This window comes from Anastrepha obliqua, chromosome 4 (assembly GCF_027943255.1).
Source record: "Anastrepha obliqua isolate idAnaObli1 chromosome 4, idAnaObli1_1.0, whole genome shotgun sequence".
Taxonomy (NCBI): domain Eukaryota; kingdom Metazoa; phylum Arthropoda; class Insecta; order Diptera; family Tephritidae; genus Anastrepha; species Anastrepha obliqua.
Window position 1 is genome coordinate 24,575,149 of NC_072895.1, and position 27,090 is coordinate 24,602,238.

Here is a 27,090-nt window from a genome sequence, read left to right on the forward strand (position 1 = left end):
CACAGAACCGTGTACGATGAAAGAGTCTTGTCGAGGCTCTATGCTCCCGAGAGGAGTGAACAAGGAGGAAAAAAAAAACCGAAGTCAGACACTTGGCAACGTTAAGACGACTCTTAACTATATGGCTAAACCTGGTGCACCAAAGCTCGAATATTTGTTGAGTTGGTTTTTGCTGCAACTGAAGGGAGTCCAAAGATTTCTAACAAAAATTATACCAACACTTCACAATTAACTCCAAACTTCAACTCTCTGTGGATACATTGACTTCTCGGAAATCACGTGTGAGCTTTCCGTGCCCTCGAAAATGCTAATTTTGTTGCTTAAAAGAACCGCCGTATGAAAATATGGACCGTTAGAAGTTATGATTTGGCTAAAGCCTTAAACTGAAAGGCGGATAGGTATTTGTTGTCAATTGCTGAGTCAGCTTCGGTTAGATTAGCCAAGTTGCTTGTTTAATACAAGACAATCGGTGGCCCCAAGGCCTAATTTAATACCTGCATTTGATTTCCATAGTCTAACTGAGTTGCTTAAACCACTTCGATCTTTTTAAGAGTCATTAAGGCCTACTCGCAGGCCACTGTGGACTGCATAGTCATCTGCACATGATCGAGATTTGATCTACGGACTCTTGTCGTTTCCCCAACCATTCTCAGGAGACTTCAATGCATCTTCTCCTGGAATGCTAAAGAAGGTTGAGACATCTCGGCCAACTGCAGTCAGAAGAGAGGCACCTACGCTCAGTCCAACCCAGCTCTATCCTGAGTTTAGTAAGGGAACTGGGTCTGAATGTGTCATATTGTGATGAGCAAAGGGCACAAAAGTCCGCGAGGTCGAAGTGGTCGACCTTCTAAAGTATCTCTCTAACTAAGAGTCTTGCTGAGCCAGTTGAGCTGTAAATAGCTCGCAATTTTCGTACAAAATTGGCATCACTGATATGAAAAGAAGCGTAAATAGAAATTATGATTTCTTCTATGTTCCCGATTGGCAAGTGGAAGATATTTAGTTTTCAATTGCTGAGTCAATTGAGCCTTCAGTTGTTCGAGAATTTTGTGGGAAATGCGAACTAATCGAGCTGAATGCGTACCCTTAGCCTTAGCCATAGCAGCCACAGACCCATGAGGAAACCATTCTCGCGAACTCATTGCATAACTTGCAGGGGCAGTGGGTGCCAAGCTCGCTTTCAACACTGCACTCACTTTGAAAAAAAAAATGTACGCATATTTTTTATTGATTGCCAGCCAAAAGCAAGAGTGAACAGGAAAGTCCCTTTTTTTATAGTCAAAAAACTAAAGATTCAATATGAAACTTGTGTTTGCACCACCCTGTTAATATTAATTCCATATCTACTATTACTACTTTCATAACTACTCTACTTAAACGTACAGAATAATACAACCAGATTATCGATGTTGCTGATCAGCGTGGACAGTGTCTTAGCCGTAACATCCTCTATCACGTCATCCTCATCGCCAGTCGATTTATTTTGCACCAACCACTCTAAGACATCTTCTTCACGTGATAATTCACCTGGGTTGATGAACGAGTAGGAGTATTTGGGTTAACCATATTTTGTTTTTTGGCAGTTGCTACTGTTCTTTTACCTTCGTATATGATCGGCGTCTGATGGCGATAGTAGACCAATACCGGAAGATTGCCCAAATTGTATTCCTCAGCCAATTCCTCATCGTGTATTTTGACAAAACCGATGCCCAATTGATCGGCTTCATCGTCGATATTTTCCAATTCTTGCAGAGCTTTGGCACATTTGCGGCATTGCGGTTTATCTGTTCAGGGTGGATATAGGGAGGATGTTGAACAGATATTTATGAAAAAAATCGTATAAGATATTTGGTAGGTGGTAGATCGTGGCTTTCGATCGGGAATTGGATGCATTTTTAAACAGGCATGGAGCAGCGTAGGGCTTTCATAACAAGTAGGCGGTACGAACTGGTGCAATTACAAGTACAATATGGTATTACTGCAGGCTGGTGTGTGCATGTGTAAATGTGCGTGTGCTTTTGCGGTTACAGGACACATGCGTTCGAGTGTGTATGTATGTGCATATACATATGTATGTGGCAACCGTGCCACTAGCTTATAACATAGAGAGTCAAAGCCTCCCTCTCTCTCTCTCTCTTTCTCTGTTTCCAGTACCTACATTGTTTGTATGCAATAAACTTCCGCTAGATCTACCGCTATCGAGTCGAGTCTCGAGATTTAGCTATTGAGAGGTCAAGCAATGCTATTGCGAAGGTATGAGCTTTCTTCTCAGTTGACACGTTAAAGTGCTCACACGCGTTCGCGGTAATAATTATTGGATACTTAGTTTTGTATTACAATATTAATTAAAATAAACTAAATTTGTTTCTTAACGTAAGCGGTTCTTTGATTCATTACAGTTAGTATCGCTACATGTATACGGTATACGAATATAATAGAAATACAGTAGCTCCAAGCGAAACTCGTGCATCCACCTGGATATTTGGTTTTACATTAAATAAGGGGGACTAGTATTGCAATAAAAACTAATTTGTTTTATTGGGCTGTTTTCATTTTTAATGGCTTGAGATGTATTTTCTTGTGGATTACCATTGCTGGCGAGGTACTGTTTAACGGTTTGAAATTGTATTTCATACACTCATATGCTTTTAAATAAATCACACGCTAATTTCAACATAAACTCTATGCTTTGAATGCAATAGAACTCTTTGAAATTCGCCATCACTAAGGTCCGGCTTTTCAGTGCCGGTTGAGCGGTGGTGAATTTCCAAACTAAGCTTAATACTGCGAAAGTCTGCATTTAAACTTAGTTTAGCTGGAAAGCAGCGCTAAACGTTCACTGAAGAACTGGCCCCAAAACTCGGAAGTTATTTACAGTGCGCCTTGAGGTATGCAATACAATTGGCACATCATCTGATTATTAGTTACCATATTTGAAGTGACTGTTTTTGAATTGCATCGTTTAAATTGAACGCGTTATGCAAATACAGTCACTTATACCTTATTTGTTACAGATACGCCTGTTTTTTGTAAAATTTGAGTGACTCTATGCAACTGACTTCTGTTAAAGTATTACAATTTGCGTAAGTAAGACAATTTTTAAAATTTCAATTTAATTAAAAATAGACTTATAATATTTACTTATTCACAAAAAATCAATACTTAACAACAATCTCCACAAATGGCTTATAGCCAAGACAGACGGCGGTGTTAATCGAGATTACCGGCTCAGTTGATTCTCATTACCCGTGACAGACGGGTGTTATGCGGATTAGTGAACAGCTGATTTGCCAATTTGGTAGTTTGGTTAGTAAAAGATGGACCACGGGCAACAAATACGGGCATTAGCTGCCCTGATATTAAGAAATAATTATTTATTTTAAAAAATCTTAAATTGCTATTTCTCAAACTGCCCCGTAATATCAGAACAACAAATGTAATTTCGAACGTATTAGTGAAAATTAGCATTGCATCAAGTCTTTCTTATTCTTCTCTTTAAAAGTTTCATTATTTTTCAATTACATTCGGCAATGTTGCCACCGAAAATTCTCCTAATCCGCTTATATGATGAGAATTAAGTCTAGTTGTCAATTTGTATTAGTTGCAGTCAATTCCTGAGATAAATACGAATTAAGTGTACGTTGTGTTGAATTTCAAACAAATGATTTTTCTTGTATTTTTTTCAACAATGACATAATCAAAAGACTGAGGTGCGTAAAAGTGTCTAAATTCTTCTATTTTGAATTTTTGCGTCGGCTCTCTACATTTTGTTCTTTTTTTTTTTTTGTTAATTTCGAATTATATTTTATATATATGATGTGCGCAACAGTTCTGTGGAAATAAATAATGTTTGTAGAATATTTTAACTCTGTAACTCCTAAGTCATTTTTGTTTCTTTTGTGAGAAAGGCCAAAAAATACTCATAACAGAGGGCGATAACGGGTTAAAATGTACCATAAAAATATTTCCTATAAAATTCTACTCTACGTCTCTTCATACACCACAGCTCAATATTTAACTTAAAAGCCAGAAGTAAGAAGAAGAAGACTTAATTTTTCATCATGCCCGGATTCATAACTCAAAAAAGTCTTGACCATTTAACTATTATTCTCAATTAAATTCCGCATAAAAGTTAAAAAATGATTTGTGCGATATATTATAGGGTTGTATTTTTTCGTTTTTTTTTTAATTTTCCAATTATTTTTCAAATTTTGAACTTTTTAAGCGTGTATTTTTTTATTGTAATTTGTGTGTTTGTTCGAGCTCTTCCTCCAATTTGTGGTTTGCGTCTTGGTGCTGTTCCACAAATGGAGGAGCCTACAATTCCATGCCGCCTTTTATACCGAACGGCAGATGGTTTTTTATACTGAGCTTTTTTACAACAGAAATGCGCCCGAAGGTTTGCCATTGCGTGTCGAGAAGTGACCCTTTTCTATCATTTTCATGGCAGAGATTACTGAATGGCTACGGCGGCAGCTTTATGACATATGTGTACATAATTTTGAAAGTGGTCTGCCACTAAGTAAAATAGTTTTTTTTAAGTTATTTTCTTTAAATAAATTGATAATATTTCAAAAATATTGTGTTAACATTTCAAATCGATCCGAGTGATATTTGAGTCTCCGTTGCTCTAGGCTTTAGGTCTTTACACCTTTTTCGAAGCACTCCCACAGATTTACACTCACTCGCTTAATTTTCAATAATTTGCTATGAAAATTTAGGAAATTATTGTTAAAAATGTTCCATTATTATATTGGCAGCATAAACTAAAACTATCCTTAACGCCAAAAAAATACACAAATACCTCTGAAAAAAAAAACAATGCTTGAAAATTTTCTTCTTAGCTTTGTAATCCTTTGATTAAGAGCCTTGAAGGAAGTCCTCATCTGCTTTGGAAAGATCAGCTGGAGAAGAACTTGGCTTCACGTGGTGTGACCAATTTGCGCACGAGAAAGAAATGACTGGCGCGCTTTGTTAAACTCCATCAAAATCGCGCAAGCGCTTATTGCACCAATCAAGAAGAAGAAGAATATAACTAATAATTGATTGTGATATCTACCAACTTTCTAGCAGTAAAATAGTGCCAATATTTCAAAATCTACTTCCAGTTGAAAAAACAAGTCATCAATCAAGTATTTGATAAATTTTGTTGTCACTTCACATCACACCACTACTTACAAGTACAACTTTTCATTACGAGTGGTAAACATGTAAACAAATTAGGCCGGCAGAGTCACACAGTTCTCTCACAACAAAAGAAAAAAAAAAAACACGAACAAAATAAAAGCTTTTGGCTTCTCTTGGGATTCTTCTCTATTTCGTATTCCTTCTAATGCGCTTGCTCATACAAATTGTGAGCATGCATTATGCACTCACAGCGAATGCAAGGTGTGGTGAGTTTCATGTCAAATGCATTAAATGCTTTTGATGTTTGTGTTTGCTATTGTTGAATTTAATTGCAATTGTATAGGATTTTCTGATTTATTTTATTGCATTTTTTTTTTCCTAGTCACAAACTTCGATGCATTCGCTAGATTTCGTCAATATTTGCACTCAAGTTAACCGAGTACCTACATATGTATGTACGTATGTATGTATGTATGTATGTATGCATGTATGTATGCATGTGTGTGCGCTTTTGTGCCTATTGTTTGTATTTATTTGTGCCTATCGCTATCATCTTTCTTACTAAGTCTTAAGTGAAATTCAATTGGACCGTTGCCAATTTCAAATTTTATTGTATATTTTATTAAAATGTTTTTAACGCATAAATTTCATGAAATTACTCATTACAACACATATTTATATGTGTGTTTTGTGTGTGCGTGTATAGGTATATGCTAAGCATTGTTGTGTGTATGTAATTTATTTGAATTTAGATGGCGACGATTTTAAGTAATAAAATAAATTTAATTTTTTTTTCTCTTTTCCACTGTAAAAACTACAATAATTCATGCAAAGCTCTTGACAACAACAGATTCCTACGATAAAACCAACACTTGAACAATAGCAAAAACATTATGACCCACGCTCAGTTGAGCGAGAGAGGTCAACTTGTTGCAATTGTAACTATGAAGTGTATTTAGTAATAAACTATTTCTACTCTCCGAATAGATAAACACATACAAATATATGTATGTGTGTAAGTGTACGCGACTGGAAGACTATGTATTTGAATATTCCACCCGTCACTGTTCTTTTACACAACCAAATCTGCTAGGCATTTGCTCTAGTATGTGTGGTTGTGTTGCAACCGCAGGCGGGAGACTAGAGAAATTGACTGGTCAACTTAAAAGAGTAGCTCCTAGTTGAACACTAACAATTGTGAACTCTCTTTACTGATATCAATAGCAACAAAAACTGCGCGCGACTTCTGAATTGAAAATAAGTTTCGAAAGAAACGAAGCAAATGTTTATGGAGGTCAATGAGGGTGAACGAGGCAGCGCGAATAAGGTAAACTTTGAAATACGCTGAGAAGTCAAGCTTGTCAATTAGTGCTTTTTTGGATTGAGTAGGCAAAGGAACGGTTAAGTGCTCTCTTAATGAATAAAATTCATCCTCTAAAAATCCCTCATCATGACACCATATAAATTGTTATTGTTATTCTCGAGGCTTACTCCAATCTAGCTTTTCTTTAATGGCGTGCAAGAGATTTTATCGGTCGTTCTTATAGTAGAAAATTGCTCCTTAATTCTCTAGTCCCTTCCCAGTAGGAAAATACTTCTTTTATCCGTAATCCACTTTATGCCTCATACTTTGATAGAATTGAGCAAATACACTCTTTTCGCCCACCAAGCGCTTCTTTTTGATGATCCATATCCATCTTACACTGGTTGCTGCTTGCTGATAAATTAAAAATCTCTTGCAAATAGACGAAGCATGATTAATGATTATTTTCGTTGCTAAGGGATGCCTTAATTGACGTATCTGCTCAAGTAAAGATGGACTACTTGAGCAGTAATGATGGACCACTTGAGGAGATACCTTTCAATGTACCAAGCAGTTGTAGCAGTTAAACCCAGTTATTTTTATTGCGCTCCCCTTACTAAAGAAGTTGATGAAATTCATGAAATCTACAGAAAACTAGATTTCGATTTTGCCATGTCAAGATCTCTTTTTGAAGCCAGGGTTACTTCCTATAGTTCACAAGAAAAACTTTTTGTACTCAGTTATTGAGAAGCTAACATTGAGCACTTTCTGTAGCAACTGCCCTGTGAGATTTGTATAGTCACCGACCTCAAAATGACAGCTGCTAAAATCTCATGATATTCTGTTTATTAGTTCGTAAGTTATTGTGCTAAAAAAAGGTAACGCCCTTTTTTTTCAAAACCCTGGATCAAGAAGAATTTCGTGTTTTAATTTTATGCTACTTTTTGATGGGAAAGATACCGCTCAAGTGAAGCAATGACTTCAAAAGTGTTATGGCAACTTCGCTCCATCAGAAACCACAATAAAACGATGGTTTGCCGACTTCAAACGTGGTCGTAGAGACGCTGATTAAACATCCAAATGAGGCAGTAACACCAGAAAACATTAAAGATATCCAAAAAATCGTTTTCAAAGATCAAAAAGTGAAGTTGCGTGAGTTAGCTGACATCGTAAAGATATCAAAAGAACTCGTTGGCTTGCTATTGCGTGAGCACTTGACTATGAAAAAGCTCTGTTCAAAATGAGTGCTGCGTTTGCTCATTGTTGATCGAAAACAACAACGTGCCGATGATTCTGAGCATGAATTGAATTTCGAATTGCTCCCATATCCACTGTATTCGCTAGATTTGGCTCTCAGCGATTCATGGCTGTTCGCAGATCTCGCAAAAAAATGCTCTCCGGTAAGAAAATTTGCTCGAATGAAGAGGTTATCGCTGAAACCGAGGCCTACCTAGAGGCAAAAAATAAATCGTTCTACAAAAGTGGTTTTGAAATGTTAGAGCGGCGCTGGAATGTTAGAGCTGGCCTTGTTCTTGATGGAAATTACGTTGATGAATAAAACTAATTTTGAACAAAAAAAACCAAACGTGGTTTCTTTATGGAAAAAAGGCCTGTTATATTCGTAATAAAATATGTTATTGATCAACGAAGGATTTTCTTAGTTTTTTTATTGCATTTATTTTCGGTAATTTTGCCCTTTTTCTTATTTGGTTAACAAAAACATAAATTTCGTTTGTCAGGCTGCGTAGAACTGATCAAATTTGATCTGTGAATTGATTGACATTAAATCGTTTGCTATTTATTCAAATAGATTTGCCATGCCAAAATTATTTGCCTACAAAATATGCCACAATGAGCGCACACACACACATGGCTACGCATGGTTACGTTAACTAACTGAGTGGTCACGTATACGCCCCCTATTTTATTGAACAAAACGAATGTTAAGAGGAAATGTTAGAAAATATAAAACAAATTCAGGTATTTCAATTTAAAAATGCATTTTAGCAACTGACAGCCATTCAGGCCATTTGCATTTCCTTCAAAATGAAATGTTTTTACATTTAAATTTCACTCAGCACTAAAAAAATGTGTGTATACCAACCTGGTATGTACGTATGTGTGTAGGTATGCATGTGTATGTGTGTATGCACTTATGCACATAGCCGCCGAATTGCTGCAAAACTAAATTATGTGTTTTACTGCAAATGCAATTAAAAATTCTGTTAGCCCGTCCAAGCGCAAAAATTAATGTTCGACTGTCAATTCGTAAGCCATTTTCACAAAACGGCTACAAACGACGAACGAGTGACACTAGCCAAACGATATTCTTCATGTGTATGCAGGTATGCAATATTGCCCACAACAACAACAACAACACCAACAGTATTATCGTTTGAGGAGCGTTTAACGGCCACACACGCGCTGCCGATGTTCACCTTCACCCATACGAGACACTTGTAGGCCACCGCGAATATCGCCAAAAAATCGCCAGCAAACAGCAGAAACAACAATAGCAACGAGAACAAGCGAGTCAGTTTAAACAATAGAGACATGTGCCGTTACCTACCCAACACGATTTTCACCCAATTTCTGTAAACTATTGGGTGGGCGCTTCAACGACATTCTACTCAAAATTGTTATCTACTTTGCAATTGTCAAACTGTGTATACATAGCGGGGGGAGCGCAGGCAGTGGCAATCCGCCGTTTTCCAAATGCAATTTAAGAGTAGAAAATTTGACAAAAAACATAAGGTGTCCGCGATGCTGTAATAAGGAAATGGTTTATTTTCGGTTAAGGGCCAGAAAAATTAAAAAATATATATATAATAAATAAAAAAATATAATAATTAATAATTAAAAAGGAACTTTCCTACTATGAGGTAAAGTATACGCCATGTACACCTCTGTAAAATTTACTTTTTCCTTTGAAAGTTTAAAGCGCTTTAAACGATTTAAGTTATCAGACAACTAAAAATTAGGTATGCAGCATTACTCGATAAAATTTATGGCTTCACGTGCAAATGAAATTTTTGCTAAACAACAAAAAAAAGTTGAATTTTGTCGCACGTTGCTTTCAAGAAAATTTCATTTCCCTTAAGGAATAAGAAAATGTTGCATCCGTTCACTTTCGGATAATTTTTAGTACAAAATACGGTGAAATTAGTTGACTGCCTTAGCACTGTCAAAATTAGGTGACCGACTGTTACAACCTGAAGTAATAGCTTCTGAAATTAGGCTCACAACTACCAAAATACAAAAGCAGATACTGAACGCTGCTGGTAGTGAAGAGGCACAAAGTTCGGTATGAATTCGCAATTAGCAGGGGAAAAAAATGCAATGTTTTGAGAAACTTGAAGGTTCTTGTTTTTTTTAATTATAATTTAAATGGCGGGATGCAAATTCTTCTTATCGAGGAGCAATTTCGCGACTGTTGAAAGATGCTGAGCTGAATATTTTAAGCAGCGATCGAAATCATATAATTGCGTCCAGTTTCATTGGCATACAGCCGATGAGTGAATAGAGAAGAAAAGCGATCAACCCACCCCCATTACTAAAATGTGGCTTAGCAATAAAAAATTGAAATTAATTTATTATTTTACTTATACCCTCACCATATCGAAAAATTTATAATTTTTGCAAATGGCGTCGTACCTCAATCGTATTTGGCACTTGTGAACTAGGCAGCTGCAGTAAAACAGGCAAGCAATGGAGCGCGCAAAGGTCGAAATAAATACTTCCATCACTCAATAGATGTTTTTTATTTAGTAAAAAAGTTAATCAAAAACAAAATTTAAAAATAATTTTCTTCCTAAATTTTTTCACAAATGTGTGTTTAATTAAAAAAATTTTTTTTTCTACAATTATATTAATTTTAAATAAAAAAAAATTTAGTTGTAAATTTGTATTGTATGATTTTCAGTGAATAAAAAAAGATTTAGAAAAAACAAAAAATTTTTTTTTCCAAAAACTTAAAACACTTTAAAAAAAAAATTATTTTAATTTGTAAAAAATTTTTAATTAAAAAAACATTTTTTTCTAAAAGTTAAAAAAAAAATTTTAATATATTCGATTTTTCTAAAAATTTTTAATTTAATTTTAAATCACTTTATCGAAAAATTTTTAATTTTTTGAAATCATATTTGGCACTTGTGAGCCAGGCACCTGCAATAAGACAGGCAAAGCAAGGGAGCGCGCAGAGGTGGAAATAAATATTACCATCACCCAAAAGGATTTTTTTTATTTATTAAAAAAGTTGGTTGGTTGGTTGGTTTAAGGGTGACCCCGCATCGGAGTGCCACATAGACCGCAAGTTGGGTCCGTTGTGTTGCCCTAGAGCTCATTATGTTATATGATTTCCCCACCTAACCGAGATTTTTATTGTTGATTTTGGTCAAAGATATTAATTCGTTTCGAGAATTTAATGAGAGATTCGATTTTCAGGTCCGAGAGTACTGAAAGATTGTCAATTGTTGAAGAGCCTAGAAGAGCGAGTCGACTTCTGGCTAGGCCTGGACAACTGCACAGCAAATGCCTGCTCGATACTTCCTCATCTTCGTCCTCGCAGTATCTGCACAGGTCGTTTTGAGGAACCCCGAGCCGACGTGCGTGAGTGCCCAAAAGGCAGTGGCCGGTGATAAGAGATATTATATGCCTTAGTTCGTGTTTCGAAAGACTTATAAGGGTTTTTGTCTGTTTCAGATTGTAGGATGGCCAGATTTGTCTGGTCGTAACGCAAGTAGTTTCCACTCGCCACCTCCGATCAGCAATGCTGTGAAATTCTCGATCGATGAGCATTTTACATGTTGAGAGCGGAATGTGGACTGTGGGTAAGTTACTAACATTTGATTGCGCAGCTCCAGCTCTTGCGAGCTCATCAGTTTTGCAGTTACCTTCGAATCCACTGTGACCCGGTATCCAGATAACTTGGACAGAATTCTGAACACTTATCTCGTTAAGAGATAAGAGACAGGATCGAACCACATCTGAGTGGGTATAAGAGGAGCTGAGTGCTCGAACGGCCGCTTGACTGTCGGTGAAAAAGCAGATATCCTCTAGTGATATTCTATTTTCTAAGAGAGTTTTCGCAGCATACCAGATAGCGCATACTTCCGTTTGGAATACGCTACAGTAGTCGGGTAATCTAAATGATAGATTGATGTGAGGGGAATTGGAAAAGATTCCAAATCCCACTTTACCGTCTTGTTTTGAACCATCTGTATATATAATCAGAGGGCCATCGATTTCGGTAAGATTTGTCTTCCATTCTTCCCTAGTTGGGAGTGAACAGGAGAATAGCAAGGGTGGTGATGGAAGACTTACATGATAGTCTATGTCGGAAGAGATAACAGTGTTCCTGTTCAGTATGGCCGAATGGCTAAGATACTTATTCCATTTCGATATAGCATTCATGCGTGTCGCTGCTTTCGCTGCAATCGCTTTGCCAGTCAGATCGATAGGGAACAAGTGAAGCAACGTATTTAGAGCCTTAGTAGGTGTTCTACTTAAGCATCCTGTTATCAGGAGGCAGGCTGATCTTTGGACTCGATCAATTGTGGCTACTCTACACCGTTTTTCGTTTTAAAAAAGTTAATCAAAAACAAAATTTAAAAATAATTTTCTTTCTAAATGTCTTCTTAAATGTTTTTTTAATTAAAAAAAAATTTTTTTTTTCTAAAACCTAATTTAAATTAAAAAAAAAAAATTTAGAAAAAAAAAATTTTCATTGTATGATTTTGAGTGAAGAAAAAAAATTAGAAAAAACAAAAACATAACAACATTTTTTTTTCAAAAACTTAAAAGACTTTAAAAAAAACTTTTTAATTTTAATTTTCAAAAAAATTTTAATTAAAAAAAAAAATTTTCTAAAAATTCAAAAAAAAATTTAATATTTTTGTTTGTTCTAAAAATTTGTAATTTGTGTAATTTAATTTTAATTCACTTTATCGAAAATTTATAATTTTTACAGCTGCAGTAGGACTGGCAAGCAATGGAGCTCGCAAAGTTCGTAATAAATTTTTCCTTCACTCAAAAAAAGTTTTTCTTTTTTGTAAAAAAGTTAATCTGGGACAAAATTTTCTTTCTTAATTTCTTCTTAAATGATTTTTTAATTAAAAAAAATTTAGTTTTTTCTAAAATTTAATTCACATTTAAAAAAAAAATTTAGAAAAAAAATGTGTATTCTATGATTTATGTATTAAAAAAATTTGTTTTTCTAAAAATTTAAAAATATTTTAATTTAAATTTAAAAAAAAATTTAGATTTAAAAAAAAATTTAATCAAAAACAAAAAATTTCTAAAAATTTAAAAAAGAAATATTTGTATGGCAAAAATGTAGGATTTTGGGTGAATTAAAAAATTTTTAGAGAAAACAAAAAAACATTTTATTTAAAAAAATTATTTAAAAAATTTTTTTTTTGTTTTTTCCAAAAAACTTTTTTATTCACTAAAAATGATACACCTTTTTTTTTTAGTGAAAAAGTTAATTAAAACCAGAATACAAAAATTAATTTTACGACTTTTGGACTGCATTTTTATTTTTATTTAAGAAAAATAAAGACTTTCATCACTTAAAGTAATTTTTTGTTTTCTGTTTTGTAAAAAACTAATCAAAACCAAAATTTATGCACTTTTATTCTTATTAAAAAAAAAATAAAGACTTCCATTACTAAAAATTATTTTTTTATTTATTTAGTAAAAAAGTCTATCAGAACCAAAATTGAGAGAAAAGTTCTCCTTTATTTCTTCCTAAGTTTTTTTATTTCGTAGAAAAGTTAAACAAAAATAAAATTTAATGATTAACTTTGCAACTTGTAGACTGCATTTTTATCTTAATTCAAACCATTTTTTTATTCAGTAAAAAAATTAATAAATGATTAATTACGGGTCACCCTGTATATAATTGGCGCTTACACCCTTTATTGGCTTTATTGGGCGGGTTTCTCCTCCGATTAGTGGCGCACGCCTTAATATTTTCCATCATTTTAAGCCGCTTCCGAACGGCAGATGGACTTTTATGAGCCGCTTTTTCAGAGCACAAATACACCTGGAGGTTTGTCGTTGTCTGCCGAGATGCGACCGCTATAAAAAAAGATTTTTCAATCTACTTCCTATCAATTGGCGTTTCATGTTCGACGTTTCGAACCTGAGCACCAACGAATGGTAGTCACGCACCCACACATTCGGCTACTGCGGTTGCTGTCTTCACTATTAAAATCACTATAAAAACTAAAAAAAGGCATTAATTGCTTTCAAAATTAAAGTTGGAAATTTTTGGTGTAAATACATAAATTAAGAATTTCAAATTAAAAAAACATATTTAAAAATGATTTGCAATTAAAAATAAATTTAAAAGAAAAAGAAGAAAAAAAACTCAAAAAATCCATAAAACTTGACCATGAAAATATTTTTCATTGCGAGTTCATTGCTTGTAAATTTAAAATCTAATTATACTTCTGTAGGGTATACATGTGAGTACGCATGTGTGTGTGTGCGCGCTTGTAAGCATGCACTAACACATACCTATACATGCTGCACACCTATGGTGGTATTCTACATTTATATTTGAATCATTCAGTTGTATTGACAAAAAGAAGAAACCAAAAATCGGAAAGTCTTTACGTTTGCCTGTATTTGTCATCGCTGCTGCTGTTGCCTTGCCGTTGGCGCGAAATCGCTTGAATGCTATTTTTAACAACGATTGTAGGTGGACATCAGCGTGGCTATGGCATGTTCTTGGGTTTTCAGTTTATTGTACAACTTTTTTTTCTGCGCTCGAAGCCCCGAAATACAAATTTTATAATCACACCAGAATATAAACACCAGACGTTACAAACAAATACATTCACAAAAAGTTGGTTCATAAAATCGTGTGGGCTTCCTTTGTTGTTCATCTTTCGATTGTATCTGTCGCACGAATGCGTGTGCTGCCTTTGTTCGTGCACACAGCTCATGCGGATTGTTGGTACAATTGATACGGATATTTAGATACAGATACGCGCCACATTTATTTATGCTACAAATGCGAGTGTTTATTAAATTTTTAAATTTAAATCCTTTGTTGTGTTACAGAAAATATTTCTCAAATACAGCTACGCCCGCAGTGGGTAGGGAAAAATGTGCCTATGAATAAGTAAATTAAAGGGGGCCGATCTTTTAGTGTAGTATTAGATTTGAAACTTCCTCGAAAATCAGCAATATTGGCTCGTCAAAAATGCTTAGCAAAAAAAAAAGATTTTTAGGAAATAAATTTCATTTCGAATTTTGCTTTTAAGAGTGGCAAAAATGCATTTAAAGTAGCTTTTATTTGTCACTTACAAACGTTTGCTAGGCGGAGTTGAAATCGCTTTTAGCGGCAGTTGGAAGAATGACCAGTTAATATGAGATGGCTACAGAGTTACTATCCTTTTAGTGGTTATATTGAGAGTCTGGTATCGAAAAAATATTTACCTGAGCTTAATTCAAGAAGCAATGAACTTTGTTGTGGAAAACAGGTGGTGAGGCAGATCTGTATGTATCTGCAGCGACAGCAAAGCTGTGCTCATGGCTTTAGACAGCCCCCCAACCACTTCAAGGGTAGTTGAGTCCTGTAAATCCAATCAATGAGGCCAATTTACTTGGCCCGGAGCCCGTTCTGCCTCTCCCTTCTACAACAATCAAAGCCACGGTTAATAAACGGGTTACTCTAACCCACAAGGGAGTTTGGCAGGCTGTGACAGGCTGCAGATGGACAAAACTGGGGTTACCTGTCATGTCCGATCGACTGTCGCAGTTCCTCCTGTCACTAAGCAGAGGGTACTGTAGTCAGCTGGTTGGACTGATGACGGCCACTTTCTAGGGGCGAGCGAAGAACATGGAAAAGTCGGGCATATCACAGATGGTGCACTCTGTCCAGCATGTGGAGAGAAGAGGCGCGATGAGATGGCGCACCACTTTCACTGATGTGTTAAGAACCGACCACCTTGGCTCCTTGGCACCACAAGATCTATTCAGATTTCTTCGGAGGTCAAGTAGATTTCAAGAAAATTCCCAAACACTATTAAGTCCCAAGTGTAGTACGATGGACTTAATAGTGTCTGAGTGCAGTACTTGCTAGTCTGTCCTAACAAAAAGAAAGAGCTTAATAAAACTTCCAGAGTCTCCGTGAAAGTCTATTAAAAGCCAGTGCTAAGCAATCAGATAACCATCTCTGTTTGAGGCTATGTGGACTACCAGACGACGTTCAAAAATGAGCCCATACGATTTGTTACGACATACCAAGTCAGCCATTTCTTACAGACCCGCAGAGAAATTGTGGGTATTCATCGAGGCTATTGAACGAATGATAGAAAAAGTAGTTTCTAATAACGGTCGCCCTGGGGCAGGCAATGGCAAACTTCTGAGTTTATTTCTGTCAGGAAAAAGCTGCTCATAAAAAATCATTTGCTGTTGGGAGACAGCATAAAAAACAACTGTAGGCCCCACATATGTACAACGACGAAAAGTCAAAGGATGCTCATTATGAAATTTACAGGGATTACTGAGCAGCGTCTAATCTATTATAATGAAAAAAATATATAATTATAAAAGGGGATAATTTTCACAAGTTACCAAAAAATTTTGTTTTACCAAAAATGTTTCAAAATCCATTTTTCATACTTGAAGCTCTAGTTGGAACCTCCAAACTGAAATATATCACTCTAGCGAGGCGCTTCGACTTATGAAAGACATATATTAAAATCGTTTTTTATCTGACGATTCTGACCATCAATGAAGTTTTAGAAACGAAAGTTTTAAACGATCCAGCGCATTGACTGCAATGTTTTTTACTATAATTCGATATGGCATCGTCAAGACCAGTTTGTGTAAATGATCTAAATCAATTTTGTCTCATTTGCGGGGAGTATATGTTTAAAGAATGCCGATTAAAAGTGACGCCACTCGTAATTGAGGCTTACAAAAATTACTTTGGTCACCCGATGGCAATGAAAAATAAACCTTGCATTCCTCAAAAGGCATGCAAAAGATACCTTGAGTGCCTACGTTTGTGGGCAAAGAAGAAAAAAAATAAATAAATTTAGGTACGAAACTGCTATGGTCTGGAAGGAACCCGTGAACCATCACGACGACTGTTATTTTTGTTTGGTTAACATAACTGGCATTAACCGGAAAAATCGAGCAAAATGGAAATATCCTTGCATACGTTCGGCATGTGGACGTGTTTTAAGCCCTAAGATATCATCTGAACCTCAAACTGATCCATCACAGGAGAAGCCTATGCATTTAGAGGCGAATACTGACTGTAGGGATAGTGACTTTGAATGTGACCTGGAAACGTTAAAGCCATTCAACTACGATGATTTAAATGAGCTTATCAGAGATTTGGGTCTATCAAAGTCTGCTGCTGAACTTTTGGCTTCTAGGCTAAAAGAAAGAAATGTATTAACAAAGGAAACTAAATTTTGTTTTTACCGCATAAGAGGATAAAATCTTCTGAAATATTTTGCTGAAGAAGATGACTTTGTATTTTGCAGAGATATACCCGGTTTAATGGCTACAACGAGATTACAAAATTACGTTTCTAATGAGTGGCGTTTATTCATAGACACATTAAATGGAGTCTAAAATGCGTTCTCTTGCACTGTTGGAATAAATTTGTGTCGTGGCCTATTGCACATTCTACTAAAAAAATAAAGAAGAATATACAACTGTTGCCCTGGTTTTAGATAAAATTAAATATGTGGAACACAAACTTCCTTCTACGACAACAAAGTGGTTACACAAAGTCTCCCTGTTTTCTTTGTTTGTGGTACAGTAGAGCTAAAACACAGCATTGGATTAAAAAAGATTGGCATACTCGGGAGGCGCTAGTTCCCGGTCAACAGAACGTGATAAACCCACCTCTAGTATCAAGGGATCATATAATTTTAACCCCCTTACACAGAAATCTAAAGTCTTGACAAAAACGGAAATCTTTTTTTTCATTTTCTATCAAAACAGTTTCCAAAACTAAGTGCAGAAAAGATAAAAGTGGGAATTTTTGATGGTACACAGATAAGATCTTTAAAAAAAGACTAAAATTTTGCGGAAATTATGACACTGATCGAGAAAAACGCATTGAATGAGTTTGTTTGGCTTGTACAACATTTTTTGGGGAATAAAAAAAGTTCTGATTATTCCCAACATGTCGAAAAACTATTGAGTCACTTTCATGGTATTGGATGTATTGAATGAGCATCAAGTTACACTTTTTTCATAACCACCTTGAACACATTCTTCATAACCTTGGCGACCTAAGTGAAGAACAAAGAGAGTGGTTCCACTAGGACCTTCGTACGATGAAGGAACGCTATCAAGGCTCCTGGAACGCACACTTGATGGCTGACTATTGTTGGAGCATTCACAACAGCTCTCTACCTTCAGCTTCAGAAAGAAATTCAAGCAAAAGAAAGTTTTTTTCAGTTTCATGTGCTGATACTGAAATTTTAGTTACAGATTTGAAATCCTTATAAAAAATTGGACTAAGATCATGTGCCATAACCCAATCATCAGATCTCGAACAGATCTCTCTATCCGCAAACTAGAGTTTGAGGGTCGTGTCAGGGCATTTTTGCCAAATAGGCAGGATTGGATCGAGGGGAAAACCTGCACCGAAGCTTGCAGCTCTGTCTTCACTGACGGTTGAGAGATGGAATCGGGAGTCGGAGCGTGGTTTTCTGTAAATCAGCCAATTTATCTATCTCCTTTAAACTGCCAAACACTGCTAGTGTTTTTCAAGCAGAAGTCTTTGCGATCTTGCAGACATGCAAAATGCTTAGGGAACGAGGGAGCGAGGGAGATATTAACATTTTCTCCGATAGTCAAGCCGCGATTAAGACTCTGACGACACCATGGTGCAGAACGAAATTAGTAAACTCCTGTAAGGAGGAGTTCAAATATCTTGGGTATGCAGGTAACATTACTCTGCTCTTTGTTCCAGGAACATAGAGGGAAATGAAATTGCTGATGAGCTTGCCAGGAAGGGGACTGAATTGGCCTCAGAGACCTCCTACCCGGTCATCGGCATCCCCTTGACAGTTGTTAAAGGGGAACTGCACAAATTATTTCTCAAGAAAGCGCAGAAAAGATGGAGCTCCATTTCTTCATGTGGTATTTCGAAAACCCTTTGACCTCAATACGATATACGAAGGACTCAGAAAGTTCTTTGGACTCCTCTCCATTCAATTTCCAAACTCGATCGGCACACACGCGGACAAGCTAGGGTTACCATTTAACACCCATTGCAGAAGCTGTGGGGACTTTTCAGAGATGGAGAGTGTTGAGCACTTTCTCTGTAAATGTCCGGGTTTGGCTTCTAGACGACTAAGGTCCCTGGGAGCTCCTTTCTTCGACAGCCTGGGGCCGGGCGCCAACCTAAATCCAATCAATCTTCTCCATTATATCAACAGCTCTGGCAGGCTGTAGATATTCACCTGTTGGAGGTCTCATAATGGTATCAGAATGGCGCTTTAGTGCTACTGCCAGGTGCACTTCAACCATTTTACCTACCTACCTACCTACCTATGCTTTACAAAGTTGAAAAGCGGAAAAATTATTATCCGACGAGAAAGATGGCTAAATGAAAATTTCTATAAATATTTGCCATTCATTCTTTTTTAAGTACCTCGAACTGGTGCACTCTTCATGAGCTACCATATCTAAGTGGATTCTACAACTCATGAGAAAGCACCTACAATTATGTAGGGAGTGTCGCTTAACAAAAAATAAGTGAACTCGTGGAATAACATTTACATATAAATCACCTCACCAGTAATTCTACAAATCCCAAAGATTAAAAATTACAAAACTACTTTTCAAATTTCAAAATTTTGTTTTAAAAGCGAGCTCACGACGTTGGGTAATAGGAACCAAAAACAAAACAAAAAAACATCTGCTGAGAAGGCGCCTGTTGTTATGGTACATTTTCTCTGTGATGTGATTTTCGGTGATGATGCACCTTCAGCTACCGCCACCAACATCATTACCTGGCTGGCGACAAGCCCAGCCGTTTGATGCTGCATTTGAGCAACTTTTCTGTACGCGGCCACAGGCGAAACACAAAATTTTCTCATAGCTCTTTGCGGCTAAGCAAATCCATTACGAATACGATAATGCGCACACGCGTGTGTTTGTATGTAAATTTGTTTAGCTATAAATGTGTGCTTGTTAAATTTACTTTTCTAATTTTATGTGCATTCGGTTGGTTCGCATGTGGTTGCGGTTTTTTGTTGCCCAAAACTATTGGCCTCCCGTGGGGCGGGCATGTTGTCGTCGACAAAACATACGAGCCATATGAACTTGTCTAATCTGTTGTGTTCGCAAGTCTGCTATAAAAATAGCGTGTAAAATTGCATTTCCTAGTTATCCCATTCCTTTTGTACTTGTCTAGCGGTGGCACGAAAAAGTTAAGAAAGTTGTTTAAAAAACAAAAATAATGCAATGAAATTACATCATACAACTTTAGAAGATTTTTATGCTTGCCGCAGAAGCGCGGCGATTTTTAAATTAGGAGCGATTGGATTTTTTAAATACTGATTTAGTTGGGACAAATGATGCGGTGAAAGAATAACTAAATATAAAGTAAATATTGCATTAAATATTTCACAAAGCGCATGGTATATACCTATGAAACCGGAATTTTATAAAACTCTATTTATTTACGTTTATTAACAAAAAATGGTTAGAAATTTAATCTTCAAAATAATAGCCATCGCTAGCGACACATTGCTCCCATCTCTCAGGCAATTTGTGGATGCCGCACACTGGGGATTTAGCGGGAGAAAGTCAAATTTGCAACATACCACCTACGCAATGTTTAATGGTATTTCTAAATTCCAGAATAGAACCAACAATAAAATCAAAAAGAATTACTAAACTCCGACTTACAGTTTTTTTTATAGATATGTCAAAAGTATAATTTTTTTATAGTATTGAACTGACTAAGAAAAAACTTCAAAGCCCTAGGTGGTTTTTTTTCCTTTTGCTTGAGCCGACTTCCAATTTTTTATTTTTCATTTAGGGTACGATATTTTTATATATTTTAGCCGGAAGAACAAAGGCTGTAAAGCCTTTAATTATCTATTTATAATTAATTTTACGAAAAAAAAAAATCATATTCCTTCATATTCTTGGATCTGCAAGTTGAGCTAAATTTACCTACGGTCAGAAACTAGTATCAACGTGTTGCTTAATAGCGTCCCTTTCAGTTTTAATCAATTGCAGGTGCCACCAGGTGCCACCAGGCGCCACTGATTATTTTTTGGCAATGATAAAAACATATTCCGGAAACACGTCACGAAGATTCTTTGCCAATCCAACCTTAGTTTCTGAAATAACAGGTTTGAACGAAGATTTAATTAAAAGATTTGCTGTTATTCTTGAAGCCATAACCATACGTGAGCCAGTGATCCCAACAAAATTTGGAGATTTTTGTATGGAGACAGCAAAAAAGTTTGTTACTTTGTATGAGTGGTACAATATGCCAACTACTCTCCATAAAATTCTCATACACGGTAAGGATATAATGGAAAAGTGTATTTTCCCTGTGGGTATATTGTCTGAAGAGGCTCAGGAATGTCGAAACAAAGACTACAAAAAGTATAGACTCAGACACTCCAGAAAATGCAGCAGAATTGCCACGAATCAAGACATCATGCACCGAATGATGGTGACATCAGACCCGTTGATATCACATTTGAGACCTTCTTTCAATAAGAAAAAGCACAGTGATTTAAGCAAGGAAGTAATTGCGCTTTTACAAGAATAAAATTTGCAAAAAAATATGTTTTATATGAATATGTAATGTGTATAATTTGTGTATGTATGACATCATTAAAAATAAATATTTGTTCATTATTTATTCACTTGTCGGCAGTCCATATAAAAATTTTCATATTTTTACAAATAACGCAGTAGTATATATTTATATATATATTAGGAGGTGGAATTAGTTTTAAAGGTGACACACAGATGGTGCTAATTATCACTTTATCGCGTTGGCAATACTGAATATATATTCATGACAAAGCCTCATCCCTAGGCTTTGTTTATCAGTATCTGTCATTTCGCTGAAGTATAAACAACGCAGTGTTTTCGTACTCCGAGTATGTCAACTTTCGTGCCGTCGAAACGCAATTTGCGGGAAGCTTTGCTTTTCTGCTTCAATTTGAAAAAAAAAATACAGCCCAAGCCCGTGAATTGCTGCAGGAGGCCTACCCAGACCATTTCCGTCGATTTCAACATGTGAGTACTGGTTTCGACGATTCAAAAGTGGTGATTTTCACACCGAAGACAAGGAGCGTCTTGACCAGCCCAAAAAGTTCGAGGACGCGGAATTGGGGGAATTGGTAAACGAGGACGTGCCAAACCCAAGAAGAGCTTGCTGAATCATTGGGCGTTGATAAATCAACCGTTTGCAAGCGTCTAAAAACGATGGGAATGATCCAAAAGCAAGGACATTGGGTCCCGTACGAGTTGAAGCTGCGCGACGTCGAACGGCGATTTTTTACGTGCGAATTGCTGATCGAGCGACAAAATCGGAAGGGTTTTTTGCATCGGGTGGTGACTGGCGACGAAAAATGGATCTACTACGATAACCCAAAACGCAAAAAATCATGGGGTTTGCCCGGCCACGCATCAACGTCGACGGCCAAGCAGAATATTCACGGCAAGAAAATCATGCTCTGCATTTGGTGGAATCAGGTCGGCGTCGTATATTTTGAGCTGCTCCAACCGGGCGAAACAATCACGGGGGATCGTTACCGACTGCAATTGATGCGTTTAAGCCGGGCATTGAAAGAAAAACGGCCGGAAACGGTAAAAAGGCACGACAAGGTTATTTTGCAACATGGCAACGCTCGGCCGCATGTTGCTCAACCTGTTAAAAAATACCTTGGAACGCTTGGCTGGGAAATGTTACCCCACCCGCCGTATAGTCCAGACATAGCTCCCTCCGATTATCATTTGTTCCGGCATATGAGTCTCGATTTGGTGGACCAGCGGTTCTCCTCGTACGAGGCTACCAAAATATGGGTTGAGTCATGGATAGCCAAGCAGCGGCCAGAATTTTGGAGAAACGGCATCCGGAAATTGCCCGAAAGATGGGCGAAAGTTGTAGCTAGCGATGGCCAATACTTCGAATAAAATATTGTGTACCGTTTTTTCACAATAAAGCCCCAAATCTTCGAAAAAAACCTTTAAAACTAATTCAACCTCCCAATAATATATGGAAAAAACATTGATTTTCAACATTTTTTTAAAACAGTTTTTAAACATTGTTTTAAATCATGTTCTTTCCATATATTTTTAAAAATAAAATTTATGAATTTTAAAAAACATTGTTTTTTTAAATTAAAAAAAAATAGTTTTTAAACATGTTCTTTTCATGCACAAATATATACAACTTCGTTAGTAGTAAAAATGTAAATATTTTTTGGGATGTATACTTTTTTCCGCATCTCTGTACAAAAATCCCCAGTGTGTGCCGCGCCAAAAAAATTGGCCGTCTTTGGCCGCAAACCAATCGAGCCATTTTTTGACTTCTTCGTGAGAATTGAAGCGCTGCTCGGAAAGTTCGTGGCCCATCGATACAAACAAATGATAATCGGAAGGCGCCAAGTCTGGTGAGTAAGACTTGCACCAGCGGTTCCCAATCGTAAGTCTCCACCATTGTACATTGTCATCAAGAAAAATTACTTCGTGACGCCGCTCGGAATATTCTGGGCGTTTTCAGTGTAGAGCGCTGTTCAAATCGGCCAATTGTCGTTGGTAGTGTGCACCGTCAACTATTTTACCTGGTTTTAAGAGCTCGTACCAAATCATACCACGCTGATCCCAGAAAGCACACAGCATTGCCTTGCGGCCGAAGCGATTTGGTTTGGCAGTTGTTTTTGGCTTGTGGCTCGTTTAGGCTTTGGATTGGAGAAATACACCCATTTTTTATCACCCGTAACGGTTCGATGCAAAAAATACTTCCTTTTGAACCGGGAGAGCAGCATTTCTCAAGTTTGAAGGCACGAAATTCGACATTTTTAAGAGCGACAAAAATGCATTGTTGTATGAAATGTAACAAACAATGAACTGAATATTGTTTACAGCTGACAGACGAAAACAACAAGACATTTGGGAAGGTTTAAAAATACTCCCAGCGACATCTATGGACTAGTAGCTGAAAATCTCATTTCATAGGTATATACCTGTATTTATTTATTAAGCCACTGAATATAATAGATTTTTACAGGTAAGTAAGTAGTCATATTTAAAGTTAATAGGCAATAAAAAAACGAAAATACAACTTCAGCGCCATTTTTTAAATTATTAAAATAAAAAGTAGCCATTTTTTCCCCATTTTTGTATGTAAAAGAAGTTAAATAAAAAACCGTAAAAAATTTAAATATCGTTTTTAATTATTGTAAGCAAAAATCCCTGAAAATACCATACATTTTCGAGCTCTAGACCATCGAGGTCCCTTAAGTAATGCAAACATTGCAGAAAATATGAAAAGTACGATTTTCAGTGAAATCCACTGCAAATCAGTATGCCTCAAAGGGTTAACAACAACAGCACCTGCCAACTTCTGAAGAAGCACTCACTCAAAAGATTTTTTTTTAAGATTTCAGTTGCGGAATACTGAGAATTCTGAATAATATTGCGCAGGCATACACGTGCCAGCCTACATACAAACACACTTGTACGTATTTTTATAGTAATTCTTCACCTAAATTTCACTTTCACCTCCTATCCATAATTCAAGTTTTTCCATAATATTTCGAGTTGTGTAAACACATATTTACGCTTCGGTTGGAATTTTTCATGTTGTGCAGAAATATTGTATTTTCGCATAAAAGCTTTTTTTATTTCAAGCAGCGCGATTTTCACTTCACTGTTCCCACAAATGTTTATGTATGAAGCCAGTGGTTAAATTTTGTGTACGAGTAGTAATCAAATCCCATGGGGTATTTTATTTATATTTTAATATTTTTTTTCTTCACTTAGGGGTTAGTAATCGATTAGAAGAGATATCATATAGAGATATTTGCCATTGGAAAAATAATTATAAAAAACCAAGACATAATCAAAAAGTTATGCGATAAATGTTGCTTATGAGATAATTTTTTCATTATATTTTGTTCATAAGCAATACACATTTTTTTATCTAATTTTTTTTTTATTATTTTTGTTCATAAGCAATAAAATTTTTTTTTCTTCAATTTAAACTTAAAAAAATTACAAATAATTGGAAATAATCCAAAGTAATCAAGTTAATGAGACTCGTTTATTTGATTAATTTTAATTTTTCCATTCATTGATTAACTTAATTACTTCTTCACTATTTTCAATAATTAATTAAAATATTAAATAAATTAATCACAAATACTCAAAAGTAAGCACAATTAGTGCTATGAGTACAACCTCTGGCGATGGTCCGGTATAGAACGGTGCAGAACTGCAAAGTGTTTTGTGACAAGTCCGAACAGAAAACTGTCGAACTTTCTACTACTAAAACTTGGTAGGAAAGACGTTCGGTTGATGGCCGAAGGACACAATCCATGGGGACCACCATTGCAATCATTGAGGACTCAATGTGCCTGTCTTGCTTGGGAGATGCGGATAGCACTGAGTACTTTCTCTGTGAGGGGCCTGCCTTTACTAGAGCACGGCTACGAGTTTTTGGTTCCGATGGCGTGAGAATGAGTGAAATTCGTTCTCTAAAACTGTAGTATATCAACAGATTTGCTAAAGAATCTAGAAAGTTCTCCTTTGCCTCTGTCTCTATTCTTTCCTATCTCTTTCTCTGATACTTTTCTTCTTTCCTCCTTTACTATCTACCATCTTTCCAGGGCTTTAAATACAATGGGCTTTTTAGCCTGACTATTTTAGGAGCCACCAAATCTCCTGGTGCTCCTTGGTTCGACCTTTTCAAATTTCAATTTCAATTTTCAAGCACAATTAGTACAAGGCGGCGCAAAGTTAATCAGCTCACCTCTTTTTTTATTTCCGTTTTTAATGTTCGGTATTTTTACATAAAAATGTAGTTCTGTATGGGAACCTTTCTCCACTGAACATTTACTGGCTGTATGGGGCAGTTATCAGACCTATCCTCCTTTACGTGATTATAGCCTGGTGGACTCTCTGATGCTCTTACCACCCCTAGATTTAGTTGGAAAACAGAATGCAGGTAAGACTGCTGTTTGGCTTGCCGCAACTAATCGGTCAAAACACTTGGTCTGTGTCCAAACAACCCTGTTGACTATTTTTTGAATGAACCATACTTTGATAGGTTATTTAGACCTAGAACTCCAGCTAGATGTGAGTGGCTTGACAATATACCTGCTTGGAAAAACTGCCCACGATTCTTTACTGATTGCGCAAAGCCAAAAAATAAGCGTTTCGGCCCATCTGCCTAATCACTGAGGTTGTAGGCATTCTGGTTAGGCAAAAATGTGACTAAATGTGACAAGCGGCGATTAAATCTCCTGGTGGGGTTGCATCTAATTCCATGATTGCTTGCAAATGTCGGGCGTCTCTTAACAAGATGGCGGAATATTTCTAGATCCATTTGATAGGGGTGCCAGAGTATAGTGACATGCCAGGGAATTGTAAGGAAGACAAATCAGTGAGAGCGAGCATTACCACTCGTATCCCGTTTGGTATGGAGATTGTAGATATACCCCTCTCAACCTACAAACTGTGTGCAATGTTGCCCCCTCAGCCAACACAAGATGGGTTGATAATCTGACATATAATGCCATGAAAAGAATTCGGCCAAAATAGGACACTAGGCGCTCGGTCAAGGGAAAATGTAGCAGCTCGAATGGTTGACATTGACCCCAATTTTTGGGAGCAAATGTTAATGACTGACGAGGCACATTTTAACCTGTCTGGCAGCGTACATAAACGAAATTGCCGCATTTGGGAAACTCTGAATTCGTACGAGATCCATAAAACGCCATTGCATGACCGGAAAGTAATTGTTTGGCATTTGCGTTAAACCATTGGGCCATATTTTTTACCGAAAAAACATAACGGTGGATGGAAACCGATATCGATGGATGTTGGCTCATTATGTCTGCCCGCAAATGCGTGAGAAAGGTTTAGACGGTTACTGGTTTCAACAAGACGGTGTGCCATATTCCACTGCGAATGCAACAATTAAATTTCAGCAACGAAAATTCCCGGGACGTCTAGTGTCAAAAAGAGGCGACATCAACTCCCCAGATCTGAAAAGTAAGGTTTACGCCAACAAGCCGCAGACTATTGACCAGCTTAAGGCAAACATTCGTGCCGAAATCGACGCTATAAAAAGTCCGAAATGCTTGACAAGGTTATGACAAACGCAGAAAAAAGATCGCAGTTTCTGATAGCTAATAAAGGTGGCCACTTGATCGATATTGTATTCAAAAAATACAATAAATTGTAAATAACCAAACCAAAAAAAATACCTCACTTATACAAATCAGTTGCTTTTTTTCAAAGTTATTCATTGTTTTCATACCGACATAAAAGATGGCGCAGCCTGTGTATACAAATCGACTGCGAAGAGTTTAAAAACCAAAAGTGTCTATTTATGTATTCACAGGTGGTTTAGTTTACAGATGGTAGGAGGTGTATGAACATGAAGAAAAAATTGTTAAGTCAAAAATATG

General features: G+C 36.5%; 1 protein-coding gene across 9 annotated transcripts in view; it reads right to left on the reverse strand.

Moving 5' to 3' along the window:
* Window positions 1-27,090, reverse strand: part of LOC129246023 (uncharacterized) — a 122,885-nt gene that overhangs the window by 68,121 nt on the left and 27,674 nt on the right. For 5 of the 9 annotated variants that reach the window (XM_054884520.1, XM_054884521.1, XM_054884519.1 and 2 more), the window contains 2 exons: window positions 1,602-1,784; window positions 1,384-1,527 (listed from right to left, as the gene is read on the reverse strand). The exons of the other annotated variants lie outside the window; for them this stretch is intronic. In XM_054884520.1, the coding sequence (XP_054740495.1) occupies window positions 1,384-1,527; window positions 1,602-1,784 (327 nt within the window). The remainder of the gene's footprint in view (window positions 1-1,383; window positions 1,528-1,601; window positions 1,785-27,090) is intronic. 9 annotated transcript variants of the gene reach the window in all.